Source organism: Podarcis raffonei, chromosome 13, assembly GCF_027172205.1.
Source record: "Podarcis raffonei isolate rPodRaf1 chromosome 13, rPodRaf1.pri, whole genome shotgun sequence".
Lineage (NCBI taxonomy): Eukaryota > Metazoa > Chordata > Lepidosauria > Squamata > Lacertidae > Podarcis > Podarcis raffonei.
The window spans coordinates 43,649,005-43,666,672 of NC_070614.1; the positions used below are offsets into that span (position 1 = coordinate 43,649,005).

General features: G+C 40.2%; 3 protein-coding genes across 4 annotated transcripts in view; all 3 read left to right on the forward strand.

Annotated features, from left to right (window-relative positions):
• Positions 1–17,668, forward strand: part of SDR39U1 (short chain dehydrogenase/reductase family 39U member 1) — a 226,905-nt gene that overhangs the window by 153,975 nt on the left and 55,262 nt on the right. The window lies entirely within an intron of this gene.
• On the forward strand, positions 3,785–5,386 carry LOC128398989 (vomeronasal type-2 receptor 26-like). Its single transcript, XM_053360249.1, has 2 exons — positions 3,785–4,004; positions 4,485–5,386. The coding sequence occupies exons 1-2, from the start codon at positions 3,785–3,787 to the stop codon at positions 5,384–5,386; spliced, it is 1,122 nt and encodes a 373-aa protein (XP_053216224.1).
• Positions 7,526–12,477, forward strand: LOC128398990 (vomeronasal type-2 receptor 26-like). Its single transcript, XM_053360250.1, has 6 exons — positions 7,526–7,668; positions 8,897–9,188; positions 9,372–10,226; positions 10,831–11,058; positions 11,314–11,440; positions 11,567–12,477. The coding sequence occupies exons 1-6, from the start codon at positions 7,526–7,528 to the stop codon at positions 12,475–12,477; spliced, it is 2,556 nt and encodes an 851-aa protein (XP_053216225.1).

Sequence of the window (17,668 nt, forward strand, 5' to 3'; positions counted from 1 at the left end):
CTGGAACTCTTCTCTACACTGGGCAAATTAACCCCCAACTACAAATGTGATAGTCAGAACAATCCAGGAGCAGTCATTGGGTGACCTGTCTCTGAAGCCACGTGGGAGATATCCCAAGCATCTATAAGATTCCACAGGTAAGATGCATGAATGCAGTAGGAAAGGTTAACAAGGCATCTGCTCATCCGTTTACTTGTAAAGGGTTTCATTTGAAACAATTTATTTGCAATGTGTGTTTTTTTATGTGATACTTCCATAAGTAAGAATATAAGAAAAGCCCTATTGGATTAAGGCAGCAACCTATCTAGCCCTGCATTCTGTTCTCAAAGAAGCCAACCAAATGCCTTTGGGAAGTCCACAAGCAGGACATGAGTGCAACATCACTGTCCACACCTGTCATTCTCAGCAACTGGAATAACAACAACAACAATAATAACAATAACAATTTATTATTTATACCCTGCCCATCTGGCTGGGTTTCCCCAGCCACTCTGGTCGGCTATTCACTACCTAATTCAAAATGCTATATGCTTGTGCATAAGATTCCACAGAAAATATGCATGGCATTTGATTGCCAAAATCTTTAACATTTCAAGGTGTGACCTTGGATGAGTTCAGGCAAATAAAATATATTACTGAAAATGAGATCTATCTTGCAACACTATGGAATAAATCTCAACATATAGTTAAAAAGTTTACCAAACTCCAAATGATCAATTAACTTGTGTTAGGTGTAAAGGGACTATCCTAACATGAAGCGGATAAAGCGAATAATAGGTAAAAGAGTATGCTCTGCCTTTCCTATGTATATCAGAAGTAAATCTTATTATTTCTATGGATTGCAGGATTAATATATATATTATATATATAACATTTTGTTACAAATAACCTATAATCAACCAAAAGCTGCTAAGTGCATAAGGATAGTGAAGAAGAACACTTGCTTTTTTAGGATTTGGAATTTAAGAAAGGTAATATTAAGATTGATGAGATATAAGGAAACACATTAATCTGAGGTGGAGTTTTAATGCAAAGGTTTGATATCTCTGGACTCAGAGGTTTACATTGCTTAGAAGAGACTGACTTCCAACATGCAACATTGAGGGGGTCCACAAGTCCTCCTCCTCCCTGTTTTCCTCCTCCTTCCAGTTCTTTCAGATCCCAAGGTCTTTCCAGATTGAGTAATGGCAGAAGAATGAGTAGTACCATCAATTTATTCACAGAGATGAAATAGGAAGCCCCAGTAATGATGTATTTGAGCTGCCTGTGATTTCTCTGTAGTGGAGTTCAGAGCCCACCTTTTCTTCAGAATCTTTGTACAGTGGTACGTCAGGTTACAGACACTTCAGGTTACAGACACTTCAGGTTACAGACTCCACTAACCCAGAAATAGTATCTCGGGTTAAGAACTTTGCTTCAGGATGAGAACAGAAATCGTGCTTCGGCGTCACAGCAGCAGGAGGCGGCCCCATTAGCTAAAGTGGTGCTTCAGGTTAAGAACAATTTCAGGTTAAGAACAGACCTCCAAAACGAATTTAGTTCTTAACCTGAGGTACCACTGTATTATGATCTTGTAGCCCACAAAAAATCATACAGGATTGGTCTTTTTCTCCACACATAATTTTGTAAATTTCCATTAGATCATATATGGCTCCCCTGCAGTGATAGAAAAGACAACCCAACCTGCTTTCTGTAACCAGATATTCCCAAATTGGGAGCTTCAATATAAGGCAATTGTCCAGATACTGCTTTATTTCAAGTGGACATGGATTGGAGTAATTTCTATAAATGATCACAATGGAGAGCAGTTCTTACAGAATATGATCCCCAGGTTAGCCCAGAGAGGCATCTGCTTTGATTTCATAGATAGAATTCCCAAAATGTATTTTTCCAGTTTTATTAAGAGTTCATTGATTGAGTTATTTGAAATGCATGAAATCATTATGAGGAGCAGTGTGAATGCAGTCGTCATTCAAGGTGAAATTGAGACAATGATCATCCTGAAGTCAGTTTCCATGGCTTTAAAATATGAGCTCCTCACAACAAAGAGAAATGGTAAAGTTTGGATTATGACAGCCCAGATGGAGTTCACTTCCTTTCCTTCTCAAAGAAATTGGGACATAGACTTCCTACATGGTGCTATATCCTTTGCTGTCCACTCCAATGAGGTGTTAGGATTTCAGAAATTTCTTCTGTTGAGAAACCCTTCTTCAGAGAAAAAAGATGGCTTCCTTAGGGTTTTCTGGGAGCAGGCATTTAGGTGTCAGTTCCCCAACTCTATGGTAGATATACAGGATGAAGGCATCTGCAGTGGAGAAGAGAAGTTGGAGACTCTGCCTGCCTCTGTTTTTGAAATGAGCATGACTGGCCACAGCTACAGTGTCTACACAGCTGCCTTTGCAGTAGCACATGCATTGCAGGCCATGCATTCATCTAGATTCAAAGGCAGAATGATTGTAGATGGAGGAGTAAAACTTCAGAATCAAGAGTTGTGGAAGGTAATGTCCTGAATACACTAAGAACAAAGGAAGGATCCTGCTGGCTCAGTCCAAGGGCTTCCTATAGCAGACAACCAGACAGCTTGGGGAAGCCTTCATACGGGACATTCTGGCAATAGTCTTCTCCCACTGTTCTTCTCCAGTGCCCGGTTTTCAGAGGCATGATGTATCCATTTCTGAAGAATGTCTATATGTGCCTTGAAGAGAAGCAATAGCTTTTCTGTTTCCTCAAGGAATTTGTAGAAGCTCCAGGTCTCACAAGATGCAGATAAGTACAAAAAGAATTGAATATTATGTGGAAATTCCAAAAATACATGATGATGAGCAGGTAGTATTTTTTTGCTGTCCCTGCCTTCCACCACAGCATGTGTGAATGATACAGCTGTGGATGCAGTGGTGGCTGTTCCTCCCTGTCATATTCTGCTGCTGCCTGCCAGGGTTAGGTTTGCTTTATTAATTACTATCTCAAGGTGGTATATGCACATCTTCTACTCTAGATCTATGATTACTCAGCATAAAGCTTTGCAAAAGTTCTATAATCAAGTGGAAATTATTGTCAGCCTTTGGCATATCCTAAAGAATTGCCTTTGTTTTATTTTCTTTACCCTGCTTTTCTTTAGCTTAACCATTTTGTTAAGAGGATTGTATTTAATAACACTGTTGGGGAAAAGGTTTCCTTTAATGAAAATGGGGAGATAGAGGCTGGATTAGATGTTATAAACTGGGTCACATTTCCAAACCAGTCCTTTCAGATAGTCAAAGTTGGAAAGATAGACTCCATGGCTCCCCAAGAAGAAGTGTTTGGCATTTGGGAAGAAGCCATTGTGTGGCCCAGAAGCTTTAACAAGGTGAGGTCCATTCATTTTTGTTGCATATCTATTACTTCCAGAATGATTCACAGTTCACCTATTGACATTGCTCAGTTCTGGGTTCACCCACCGCTTTGGTGTAGGGATGGAAGAATGTTTGAAAATGTTGTGTCAATTAAGTGACATCTATAAACCACTTTCACCACCAGATCCTAACCTTGAGGCAATTAAAGACATAAATCTACAGAGGGCAATAGTCAAATAAATGATGCACTTGAAGATGTTGGGGTTGTGCTGCTTTTCTTCAGAGCCAAACATCCTGATTCACCAATCTTTCACTTTCCTTTTCCATGATCATTTAGCCATCTTACTAAAATAACTTGGCCAATCTGACTATCCAAAGAGTTTCCCCCCTAAGCATGACAGGGAGATTCTGGTCTTAAAGTTTCTGTCTTCTTTCCCATATGGTGGCACTGTATGAGTCAGTTCTTCAAGTTTCGAGAATGTAATGTCCTTTCGATATACAAGCTTGCAAAACAGAAAACCTTCTCTTCTTTCATTTGTGGACAGGTGCAGCCTCGTTCTGTTTGTAATGATAAATGCCCTTTGGGTTACCATAAAGCAAAGAAGGAAGGGGAGCCATTTTGTTGCTATGACTGCATTCAATGTCCTGAAGGGAAGGTTTCCAACCAGATGGGTAAGAGACATCATGCACAGAGCCTTTCAAATGAAGCGTCACTCAGGTATTCAGAAACCCATTTCCCTTGTGTGGAGAAAATTCTTCAGAATTCAGTGAAGGATGTGGTTCTTGATATGAAGATATAGCATGATATACTCAACCATTGCAGTCCTAAGTCATTGAGAGCTGGTCATTATCTACACCAAAAAGGAAAAAAACGCCACCACTCTCTCAGAAGAAGTTATAGTGTTTGTTCAGAGAAAATCTGAAGATTGCAGAGTTACAATTTTGGAGGGAAAGTTAAAGTTATAACAGCCTTTCCATCTTAAGGAAAAGGTACAAAGAGGGCTCAGCATGCTCAGTTACCATAGAAAAGGCCAAGGGAAATACAAAAATAACTTTCAACTCATATTTATTATTTTGTTATTTTAATATTTATTATTTTAGTAGAAAACAAATTGTGCTGCTGTGCATAGAACCTTGAACTTTATTTTTCAGACATGGATGACTGCCTTCAGTGCCCACAAGATCATTACCCAAACATGGAACGGGATTCATGCATGCCGAAGGACATCAGTTTCTTGTCTTATGGAGAACCTTTGGGGATTGCTTTGGCAGTTCTTTCTCTTTCCCTTTCTTTCTCAACAACTTTGGTGCTCTGGGTCTTCATTAAGCACAGGGACACTCCCATAGTCAAAGCCAACAACCGGAACCTCACCTACACTCTCCTCACCTCCCTCCTTCTTGCCTTCCTTTGTGCTTTTCTATTTATTGGTCAACCAGGGAAAGTGACCTGTCTCCTTCGGCAAACAGCATTTGGCATCATCTTTTCAGTGGCAGTTTCTTGTGTGTTGGCCAAGACAATCATTGTGGTCCTTGCTTTCAGGGTCACCAAACCAGGTTCCAGGATGAGGAAATGGGTGGGGAAACAGCAGGCCACCTCCATTGTTCTTTCCTGCTCCCTGATTCAAGCTGTTCTTTGTTGCGTATGGCTGGCAACGTCTCCACCATTCCCAGATTTGGATATGCACTCTGTGTCTAAAGAAATTGTTCTGGAATGTAATGAAGGGTCAGTCACCATGTTCTATAGTGTCTTGGGGTTTTTGGCCTTGTTGGCTGTTGTCAGCTTCACAGTGGCCTTCCTAGCCAGGAAGTTACCTGACAGTTTTAATGAAACCAAGTTCATCACCTTCAGCATGTTGGTTTTTTGCAGTGTGTGGCTGTCCTTTGTCCCCACTTATCTGAGCACAAGAGGAAAATATATGGTGGCTGTGGAGATCTTCTCCATCTTAGCCTCCAGTGCTGGTGTCCTAAGCTGCATATTTTCTCCAAAATTCTACATTATTGTGTTGAGATCTCAACTGAACTGCAAGGAGCAACTAAAAAGAAGAAAGGATTGACATATCTGATATTATATAGCCCTTATCCATCTTAAATCAGCTTTGATAAAGCAATCAGATATTTACAATCATGTTAGTTATTATCCCGTTCCTTTGATAGTCATCATGTCATATTTTGCAGTTTTATCTCCTCAGTAAAATGTAAATGCCATGCAAATTGTTATTCTTTATAAATGTTTGATATATTTCTGTTAAATATATAGTTGCTGTAGAGAACCAGGCCTCCAATGCTGGGTTATTAGACTGCACATGTTCCCCAAAATGTTTTATTTTTGTGCGTGAATGGAACAACACAGAGCAAAATAGATGAATAAAGAATTGACACAATTATCTTGTTCATTATCATATTCAGCTGGGAACCATCATCATGTTATATGTTTATTGGAACTGAGGTTTATGATACAGTTTTGATTTTTTGTGTTATTTGCTGGACTTTCTTTGTGCCTTGTTTGCAGGACAATTTCTTTGTCCTTTCAGTAGGCTCAACATTTAACTTGCCTTCTTGTTGTGAAGTGGATGAGAGTGTGCATGTGTGAATTCTGCATTCCGCTCAACCTTTCCCCAATGCTGTGCAGCCTCCCTAGCCTTCCAATTCGACCCCAAAGTTCTTCATCTAGTTTCTCAACCAAACGTTTCCCAACTTTAATCATAGTGTGATGAGAGGAGGAGAAGACCACTGTGTGAGAATATTTTATATTTGAGAAATAATACCTTTACCCAGTGTCTTAGATCTTTCAAGAAGTTGTTCAAAACTATTTAGGTCACGTACTGCCTGATCACATATACTTGGCTGGTTTAGAAAGTGCACGACCTGCACTTCCTAGCCAGCTACAGCATACAGTATATCTAAGATCAGAATTTCATTGCCATGCTTAACAAAAAGCTCTGTCATCTGTAATCTGGGTGAGTTACTTTAGTATGCCACAGCTGGCTGAGTGATCATGGAAAATGCAAGAGGAAGAAGGAATATTACTGAGCAATGACCACTCAGGGATGCTGGGCTCTGAGAACACCCCTCACCCAAATGGAAAGGTTTTTCCTTTGGAAAAGCATTGGGCTCAATATTTGTTCTAACATGGGAGACAATGTGGGGAAAGTAATAATAGAAAAATGAAAACAGTGGGGATCTAGTAAAAAAATAGATGTAATGTAATAAAGCATAGAGAGAAAGCGGTGGTGGGAAGGCCCATTTAAGAACATCAAGTACTAATAATCATACTAATCAGTGCCTGGACCCACACAGTCCACCCTCTATGATATGCCAAGTTGGGCCAGGGTCAAGGGAGCAGACTTATTTAAGCAGGTTGTCTACATGCTAAAAGCAATAGTAGAAAATGAAAACAATTGGGATCTAGTGAAAAAATTATGAGTTATTGATAGACGTAACAAAATAAAGCATAGAGAGAAAACTGATAGGAAGGCACAATAAAAACAACGCTGGAGAAAAAATTGGGATCAAGTGGAAAGATCATTATTTAGTCTATCAATTTGTAGTGGTACGTCATCAATTGCAATTTGTTTTATATGTGAACAAGTAAAACAGTTAAATGATGTAAAAATTAAAAAAAAGTTAGAAAAACAATACAAAATAAACATCTAAAGCTGAGACCATTCCACCTGGCTGAAAATGCTTGTTGAAAGAAGAATTACTTTCATTATTCCTGGAAAGCACCAATAGTGGGTGCCTGTCATATCTCAACAGTGTAGAAATGTTTCTTCACAGGTGGACCAGAGGAAACTTCTTTAAAAAACCACAATAGGCTTGTTTGCACCTGCAATTTGCAGAGAACCTCTAATTCTGCATCCGTGATTATCTACCCAAGAATTATTCAATTGACCATGATTACTTCAACTTTTTCTGTAAGTCCCAAGGGAGTTTCAGGAGCTAATATGAAAACAATGACCCAATGTGGATGGGTGTGATTAATATCCAGTGTGTTATTCAGAGCAGGGCTTAAGACAGGCGGGGGACAATAACTGGTATTGTAGTATTGGCTGCCAAAAGGTCAACTGAGTGGCCATTCATGTTAGGCTGTGTTACTTAAAGACACATAATTGAATAGCAATGAGGGCATAGGAATATTGATATTCAGATAGATTTCGTGCAAAATGAGGGGTCTTAATGTTGCTCAGTGTAATATGAGTGAACCTTTCACAGTAAACCACAACTATTATCGTTCCGGAAGCCTAACCATTGCTGCCATCATTTCTCAGATCTACACACTTTCCAACCCTATAAACTTCAAAAAACATCCCTCTGAAGAACTCCTTGACGACATCTTGTAAGAATTTGATTCCTTTAGAATCAAGAAAATGTACCTGTGTTAATTTTTTGTAGTTAGAACAGCCAAGACTCGATGACTGGCCATGAGCTTAAGACATATTTTAGAGCTGTGACTAGATTATTATCAACCTTTATAATATTTTGCATCAAACATATTGCAACTTATGCTATAGCTGTTTATAGTTACCTTTGTCACTCAAAATTATATATTGTCAGGTGTAAACAATGTTGTTCTCGTTGTTAAAAATCCATATGTAGAATCCATACAAAATTTATTTAATATATAGAAAGACGCCACAAAAGAGTGATCTGATTATAAATGAAAATGGAATTGTATGCACATCTTTTCACAATTAAATAGGGCATTTTAAATCTTGAACCAGCTTTCTCCTGGTAAATAATTTTCTTCTATATTCACAAGAGGTTTGCTGAGACTGGATTTGCGATTTAGGTTTCACCATAATTGTGTTGGATTTTCTGGACTGGACCACCCCTCCGCTGCAGGTTCTAAGGTTTCCTATTTAACTTTGCTTTGCCTTCAAGTTTCTTTATAGTCTTTGATCAATTTTAGTAGCATTTATATCATTGTCATCTCACCCTTTGAGAGCTGATCAGTCTAGTAGAAAGTATAAGAATATATCAACACAAAGGAGCTCACATCTGCATAAAACAAATTTTAATATCAATAGCATTTACATGTATGAACCTGGCTTTTGAACATGAATGCATATGTCTGGTTTCTGAATAAGGTAAAAAAGGTAAAGGTAAAGGACCCCTGGATGGTTAAGTCCAGTCAAAGGTGACTATGTCGTGCAGCTCTCATCTCACTTTTCAGGCTTAGGGAGCCAGCATTTGTCCTCAGACAGCTTCCCGGGTTATGTGGCCAGCATGACTAAACCACCACTGGCACATGAAGGACTGTGACAGAAGCCAGAGCACAAGGAAACCCTGCTTATCTTCCTGCCGAGTGGCACCTATTTATCTACTTGCACTGGTGTGCTTTTAAACTGAGATTGGCAGAAGCTAGGACAGACCTCACCCCGTAACACAGCACAGAGTGCCACCCACTCCCTAGCTTTTAAACATTGCACATGAATGCATATGTCTGGTTTCTAAATAAGAGGCATTTATTGGGGTAAAATTCAGAGATTCGTTGAATAGAGATGCACCACGTCCTGTATTCTAAATGTGAAACACTCTGACACAGCATAAAAATCTAATTGCAGGTTGATTACTCAGAGCTACCAGCACATCCTGGCCTTTGTATTTGCTGTAAAGGAGATAAATGAAAATCTCCAGATCTTTTCCAACCTCACCCTGGGCTTCAACATCTACAATAGCCATTTTATTGCTAGCAGGACTTATCTGGCTTCACTGGAACTCCTTTCCACATGGGGAAGATTCATCCCAAACTATAAGTGTGATGTGGGGGATAATGTTGTAGCTGTCATTGGGGGACCTAATTCAGATGTTTGTTTTTTCATGGTAACCATTCTCCATATCTTCAAAATCCCACAGGTAAGATTTGCTCCTGAAGCACTGGACTTTAAGAATTCAGTCATGCTTCTGATGCCTGTTAGGGGGACTTTACTGATTCGGAGATGGAAAGCAGCATGCTAGAGAAACTTGTTCTAAAGTTCTTATTTACAAAGGAAATAAATGATTTTTTTGTAAAACAACATTCTTTATGCATATTTATAGGTCGGGTATGGCTCTGCCCCTGTGATTAAAGGTCATGCTCAAGGAGCTTTCTTCCAGAGGATGTTCCCAAATGTGGACCAACAGAATGCTGGGATTCTACGATTGCTCTTGTTTTTCAGGTGGACGTGGATTGGGGTGGTTTTCATAGATGATGACAATGGGCAGAGTTTTGTACAGACTGTGCTTCCTGAGTTTTCCCAGAGTGGCATCTGCTTTGACTTTGTAGAAGCTTTGCCATCACTCTATTTTACTGAGGATGTTGATGAAACGTTCATTGAGTGGATTAAAACATATAAGATTATTATAGATAGCACTGCCAACGTTGTGATTCTACATGGTGAAATTCATACTATGATATGCTTGAGAATGCTTCCGCAGGTTTTAGAAATAGAGGATATTACAAGGAAGACAAAAGTCTGGGTTATGACCGCCCAGATGGAATTCACATCAATTCACATCCAAAATACTTGGGACATAGACATCATCCATGGTGCTTTATCCATTGCAGTTCACGCCAAGGAGGTCCTAGGATTCCAGAAATTCATTCAGATGAGAAATCCTTTCTCTGCAAAAGAAGATGTATTTCTTAGGATCTTCTGGGGAAAGGCTTTTAATTGTATATTCCCCCAAAGTGAGGTACAATGGGAGCCTGGAGAAATCTGTACGGGGGACGAGAAGCTGGAGACACTTCCTGCATCTGTCTTTGAAATGAGCCTGACTGGCCACAGCTACAGTGTGTACAATGCAGTCTTTGCTGTAGCACATGCTTTGCAATCCATGCAGTCATTCAAATTGAAACATGCAACAAAGATGGATGGAGGAAGAGGGAAGCTTCTGAATCAAGAACCCTGGCAGGTAATTTCTTGAGCCCAGAGATTCAGGAGAGTTCATGCATGCCATCATCAGCACATCATAAGTTCAGGGCTGATGCTGGCATACTTTTGCTATTGTTTGGGGAAAATAATGGTGTGTTTCTACTTGTTACTTTTAAAAACATTTTGGAACCCAACTCCAAAAAGAGTTCACATGCACAGTGTTTACCTAAGGTTTGGCAAAATACCACTAGATCCTTATTCATATATTAAAGTTGTTGAAAACCACTCCCAGCCACTAAGGAAACCTGCTTCTCCAGCAACACAGTTTGATCTAGGAGCAACTATAGTCTTCACTTTGTCCTTCAAGAACAGGGAAACTGAATTCATACCAGATAGCTGACTGCTTTCTCAACACTTATGTCACCAGGTCTTTCCCTCATGTGATTTTTTATGACATGGCAGATATCCTGATGATGGGGATATAGCTCATTAAAATCTGATGGGTGATGATGATGAAGATGTTAATATAGGGTAATCAGATTTACTGCATTAGCAGGGTGCTTTACTATGATTATGAGTGAATATGAACTTTCAAGGGGGCCGCTAAAACGTAGTTTGTTGACTTCCCTGTTGTTTCAATTTAGCTCCATGACTTCCTTAAAAGAGTCTCCTTTAACAACAGTGCTGGGGAAAAGGTTTCCTTTGATGAAAATGGAGAATTAACAGCTGGATTTGATATTATCAACTGGGTAACATTCCCAAACCACTCCTTTCTTCGAGTCAGACTTGGCAAGATAGATGTCATTGCTCCCAAAGAGAAAACGTTGAACATTTCTTCTAATGATATTGTATGGCCTACCAAATTTAACCAGGTATGGTCAATACATACCTAAATAACTGGAAGGAAAATTACTTTGCAAAATCTTGGACTCTAAGGCTCTCATTCTGTGAATACCTACTTAGTGCTTAGACCCATTTAATACTAAACTATTAACCTCCAGTTTTGAATGTCATTTGATATTTTAAAAATATAATGAAAGATTAATCAACATGTACCCACACAAAATGCCCCTTTGACATAGTGGATACAATTGTCTCAGACTTTCACTGATTTCATGTCTGTACAGGCACAGCCCCTTTCTGTATGTAATGAATTCTGCCATCCAGGCTCTAGGAAGACTAAGATCGAAGGGAAACCATTTTGCTGCTATGGCTGTGTTTCATGCCCAGAAGGGAAGATTTCCAACCTGACAGGTAAGGGATGCGAATTTTAAATTGAGAGCACAGAGGAATGTAAAGAGATGAATAAGTGGTAGAGGAGGCAGGTCATGAAGAAGGAAAAAGCAGATTGGTTTTACTAAAGCCTGTTTTTCTCCCCAGACATGGCTGACTGTTTACAATGTCCAAGCGATCATTATGCAAACCGTGAGCAGGATTTATGTATTCCAAAAAATATAATATTCTTGTCTTATGGAGAACCTTTGGGAATAAGTTTGGCCATTGTTGCTCTTTGCTTTTCTTTCATCACAGCTTTCGTGCTGGGAATCTTCATTAAGCACAACAGTACCCCCATAGTCAAAGCCAACAACAGGAACCTCACCTACACCCTCCTCGTCTCCCTCCTGCTTTCCTTCCTCTGCCCTCTGCTATTCATTGGCCAACCCAAGGAAGGGACGTGCCTCCTTCGACAAACTGCCTTTGCCATTATCTTCTCAGTGGCAGTTTCTTGCATTTTGGCCAAAACTGTCATAGTGCTTTTAGCCTTCATGGCCACCAAGCCAGGGTCCAGCCTGAGAAGATGGGTGGGGAATAGACTGGCCACTTCTGTTGTTCTTTTTTGCTCCCTGATTCAAGCCAGTCTGTGTGTGGTGTGGCTGGCAACATCGCCCCCGTTCCCAGATGTAGACATGAACACAATGGCTAAAGAGATTGTTCTGGGCTGCAATGAAGGTTCAGTCATCATGTTCTACTGTGTCCTGGGCTTCCTGGGCTTCCAGGCTACTGTCAGCTTCATTGTGGCTTTCCTAGCCAGGAAGTTGCCAGACAGTTTCAATGAAGCCAAGTTCATCACATTCAGTATGTTGGTCTTCTGCAGTGTTTGGGTGACCTTTGTCCCAGCCTATATGAGCACCAAGGGGAAATACATGGTAGCTGTGGAAATCTTCTCCATCTTGGCCTCCGGTGCTGGATTACTGGGCTGCATATTTTCCCCTAAATGCTACATCATTCTGCTAAAGCCTGAGCTGAACAGCAAGGGGCAGTTAGTAAGAAGAAGGAATGAACAATTCTGAAAGTATAAAGCCCAAACTCAGCTGAAGTTCATGCTGATTGGAATGTGCCTCTTTATTTTCTTAGCCTCAATCATCTTCTGGGAAAGTCAATGGACATTTTTGACACTTTATTATATGTTGCCTTGGGTACAATCTCACTTCTCATGGAAAGACTCAATGCCACTTCCCAAGTAGGAGAACTTGGGTCATCTCAATCCAGTTTTCTAGAGGACCTCTCATAACCAAGCTGTGCAGTGGCAAAATTGTACAGCTATATATTTTTCCAGCTTACTACCTCTTCAATTTAGGCAGAGACCTTTTCGTTTTCTCCTCTTCCCCTTTTATCCATCTTTTATACGTTCTACGAGTTTGTTAGGACCAGGAAGCACAATTCTTCAGAAGTGTACCCCTACAAGGAAATATATTTTGTTTTTAATTGGGAAGTTTCTCTCTCTCGTGAAAATATTTCTACACACACACTTTCTTGATTTATTGCAAGGAACCCCAGACACAGCTGCAACTTCAATCTCTCACCCAAAAGTTACTGTGAAACTCTCGTTCTATTACTCTTCCACCCCCAGGAGAGGAAATTTTTAGCTTCCAGTTTCCCCCTCCTATCTGTACCTTTTCATTTCCCTTAATGTCACATCAGCCAAACCCCAGTTGTTTCCATTTAGCCATGCACTGCAACTCCTGCACTGCCCTAGTGCTTGGTATGCTATATATATGTAAGGCAGCTCTGCACGGCAATTCTATCTCTGCATTAGTATCTGTATATAAAACTCTTAAATATATCCTAGGGGGAACAACCACAACATAAATAGATTTTGAATCACTTTCTGCCAATGTTCCCCATCAAGATGTGTAATGGTTCTAGGGGTTGCTCGTGCGTAAGCCGGTGCCAACACCTGGCTGGGTTGCCTGAGTGAACCTTTTCTGTCCGGACAGCCACTCACCCGTGGCTGTCTCAATCGCTGGCAGAATCCGTCAGTGGGCGTTTCTTGAACTTCTTCCAGCAAAGAAGCTCTTTGACGCCTAGTCTCCTCCTACTCTCCCTGCGCGGAAGCATTCTGCGCAAGGAGGGTGTAGGCAGCGGAGGACCCTTACTCTCCCCGCTGGTCCCCGGCAAGGAGTCATGGGACCGCCTCGCCGATTTCCCCATCTGCCCCCCTTCTCCACTGGTGCTACGCTGATTCTCTTCCCCAGAAGATGGGCTGCCTCTCCCCATCCCTCTGGAATCCCTCTGGAGCTTGCTCTTTCCCTCCGGCACTGATGGCAGTTCCCTGACAAGATGGATTGCAAGTTATATCAAGCATTGTTCCTGAGCAAGCACCCTATTGCTACTACCAGTACACTGTCAAGCTTCTTCATTACTAACTTTATATCTTAAATTCATAGTCACTTTATACCTCTAAGCCATGTTCCGCACCCAATAAGTGTGTGATGCCTTTGCCTGGCAGTGCTGGTGGCCCATAGATTGCAGCAAAATGCTGGGCAAGGTTTTGCCCAGTACCTTCTCCGTGCGAAAGACTCATGGGGAAAAAATGTCCCATGAGCCCTTGCAAAGGGAAGGGAAAGCCTATATAATGCTTTTGCTGGAGATCAGGACCAACCAGATTGCTGGTTTTGAGTTATAAAACCTTCAATGGCTCAGAACCACAATAGCTCAAAAACTGCATTTCCTCGTATGAACTAACCAGGACCCTGTAATCATCATCTGAGGCCCATCTTCACGTTTCTCCTCCATGAGAGGTCCAGAGGGTAGCAACACGAGAATGGGCTTTTACTGCTGCAGCAGCTGCTTGTTTGTGGAATGCTCTCTCTAAGGAGGTGGCAGTCCAAAATTTTCTTCCATAACCAGGCCTTTAGCCTTTAACTATCTGTGGCCTTTTAGAAGTGGGCAGGATACTTTAAATGTATTTCTGTGTCCTCTTGGCTTCAATGTATCTATGTGCGGGAGTGGTAGGCTGACTGTTTGTTTGATGGTCAGTACTAATAATAATACTGTGCCTGGCCCCACACAGTCAACTCTCTATGATACGTTCTAGGAAGCCAAGTCGGGCCAGGGTCAAGGGAGCAGACTTATTAAAGCAGCTTTTCTACATCCCAAAGCTGCAATAACCTAAACAAGCATGGGATTTCATTAAACACTTTTGATTAGGGTTATAGCTTAATTGTTACTCTGAAACACTTTGTTTCTGCCAAAACGCTTTACAGAGACAATAACTTAAAACTCTCATTTTAACGTGTTCGGGAATAAACTGATTCATATTCTAGGTTGCTCTGCCTAACTAACCCCTAATCTCATCCCAGTTATTAGCTGATCCAACTGCAGTCCTGAAAAATCTTCTGACTCTCTGGTAGTACTTTCTCAGCCATGTTTGTGCTAGTTGATCTCTACACTCAGTGCAATAAATAAATAAATATTATATATGCTTTTGTGTTACGTTTTGTCCATCTACATGAAAATGAAGTGAATTGAATATTGTATGGATAGGAATTTAGGGCTGGATCTAACTAAATTCTGTTTCAATAAAATTCCCGAAAATGCATGGAGCTTATTTAATCATGACTATTCATTTCAGTTGAGCTAATACGGGTTTGGCTGATGTTAGAGACAAACTGAATTTTGTAGTTCTTAGAATATGCAGACCAGGTTATTTCTATCAGTAAATATTGCCAAGTTCCCCCATTCTCTCTCACTGCTTTGGACCCAAAATCTGCTGAGAAGAAAGGGTTTGGAATAGGTGGACCTTGGAATGCTCTTGCTGAGCTCTGCCAGAACAATATCCTCATCCCAGATCAGTCAGGGCTATGTAGTGTAACCTCCTCAACCTGGTCAGCTACCTCAACCGGAAGCAGATGATTGTATAAGCTCGACAACATACAAATGTTTTCAGAAAAAATAAAAAATTACAGACTGTGGAAGAACTATTGAGGGAGGGAGGGAGGAGTTAGAAAACTGGGTAGGTTAGGAATATGATGGAAAGGAAACTCATGGTTGATACTAATAATACAAATCAGTGCCTGGACCCACAGTCAACCCTCTATGACAAACTCTAAGGAGCCAAGAAGGGCAAGGGTCAGGGGACACACTTATTTAAGCGCTTAGTCTGCATCCTAAGGCGCAATAATCTAAACCAACCTGGAATTTCATTTAAACAAACATGGTAAGGGTTATGACTTAATTGTTATTCTGATAAGGCACTACATTTTGTTTCAGTCAAAACTCTTTACAGAGATGGTGAAGAACACTACTTAAAACTCACTTTAAAAAAAAAATCATTTAATTTTAATTACACCTTTTTAAACAATATTTTCCTACCTCTCTCTCCTCCCCCTACTTCCCACCACTATCCGTCTTATCGCTTAAATATTCATTCCAGATTTCTTCATATTTATCCATTTGTAAAGTCTTATATTCCACAAATTTGTAATTTTCATCAATTAATTGATTCAATGTCAAAATACCTTTTTTATCCAATTTTGTCAAATTATTACTTGATTTCCAATTTTTAATTTTGGGTTGCCCCATATTGTTAATTTCTCAAGCTGATAGGAGTCATCCTTATTATTTTTATTTATATTAATCCAAAATTTTATAGGTGCTTTAATAGTCTCCAGGATAATAGGATATTTCATAAAATTGGAGCCGAGTTTAGTCTACCCTTAAAACTCTCACTTAAAATGTTCAGGATTCAACTGATTTCTCATAGATTTTTCTCTACTATGCTTCATGAAGCCAGGAACCCACTGGCAGCCCCTTCTAGGAACTTTCATAATCTAGGTTACCCTGCCTAGCTAGCCCCCAATAAAGCCCTTTTCAGGCTCTAATCTAATCCCTGTCTGAGCCATATCTGACATTTAAGCTCTATCTAAGTGCTTCCCAATTCCTATTTGACAGTTTAACCGTAAGGGTCAAACTCTAAACTCTCCACTCCTTCTCGATTGGTGATACAACACTCAGCTCAGCTTGGAATCTGTGTCCTGAGGGCTTTAAAACTTTTTGTTTCTACCCCTTTGTTTTGTTTCTATGTCTATGTACCTTCTTTATTATTGCAAAAATAAAGATGCAATAATATTAATGAATAAATGAATAAAATGTCAACTTTGAAGCCAAATACTGACTTCTCTTGTGGTACTTTCTTCTTCTGAATATCTCATTATACGGAAGGCCTTTTGTTGATGTAAATCAGTAGACGCCTCAATATCTCTTGCTATCCCAGGGAGATACATGGTTTATTCTGCAAGGTCTCACAGAAATTGTAATTCTGAATAGGCACTTATCTCCCTTATAATTATCTAATTAATTTTGATTACATGCTGCTACTTCTCCGGGTCTCAAGGCAGCTGTAGTAACCATGACAAAAACTACAAGACACAAGGATTCCATAACTATCCCCCATCCAGTTTGGTGTGAGGGTTTTGTAAATCTGACCATGGACATATTAGATGACACATCATCCTGTGTGGGGCCATTCAAATCAGGCTGTGGGACTCAATACAGAACCCAGTATGGTATAATGTGGAGGCAAGAGAATGGGTGGAGTGAAGGAATTCTTTCACAGAAGCTACTGCCATTGGCAGTCCTGGTCTTTTTGCCTCTGGTGGCATACAAGATGCCTGACATAAAATGCAGTGTCAGCAACTCTCTTCCTATTCTCCACAAGTTCTACCAACCAGGAGACTACATCATTGCCAGCATTATAGCTCAGATATATAGATTTTCCATTCCAATCTCTTTCAGAAAACTGCCTTCTAATGACATCTTTGAAGACAGTGTGTAAGGCTTTTTTTTTTTTAAGTTCCTTTGTAATGCCATGTATCTGAATGTCATGTTTCTGTCCTAGCTATGCCACATTACCCTTCAGCATTGAGATGATAATACTGCTTAGGAGTATTTAAGAATTTCCAGGTTGTAAGGAAGAAACCGTGAGAGAGCAGTGACTGGAGATGAGGATTATTTTTTTATTTTGGTCCTTTTTTATTACTATGTTTATGGCTTCTCTGGATTGTTTCTTATTTGCTGTGAAAGTATTGATAAGTGGAAAATGCTGTCACTTCAACATAGAGCATCTTCATTGTCCAGAGGAGGTCACTGTTTCAAATCCCTGACATCTTGAGGTAGGGGAGAGAAAATGTCAGAGACCCATGACCAGTTAGTGTAGACACTTCTGAGCTAGAGGGCAGCTTCCTATGTTCCTAAGTTATT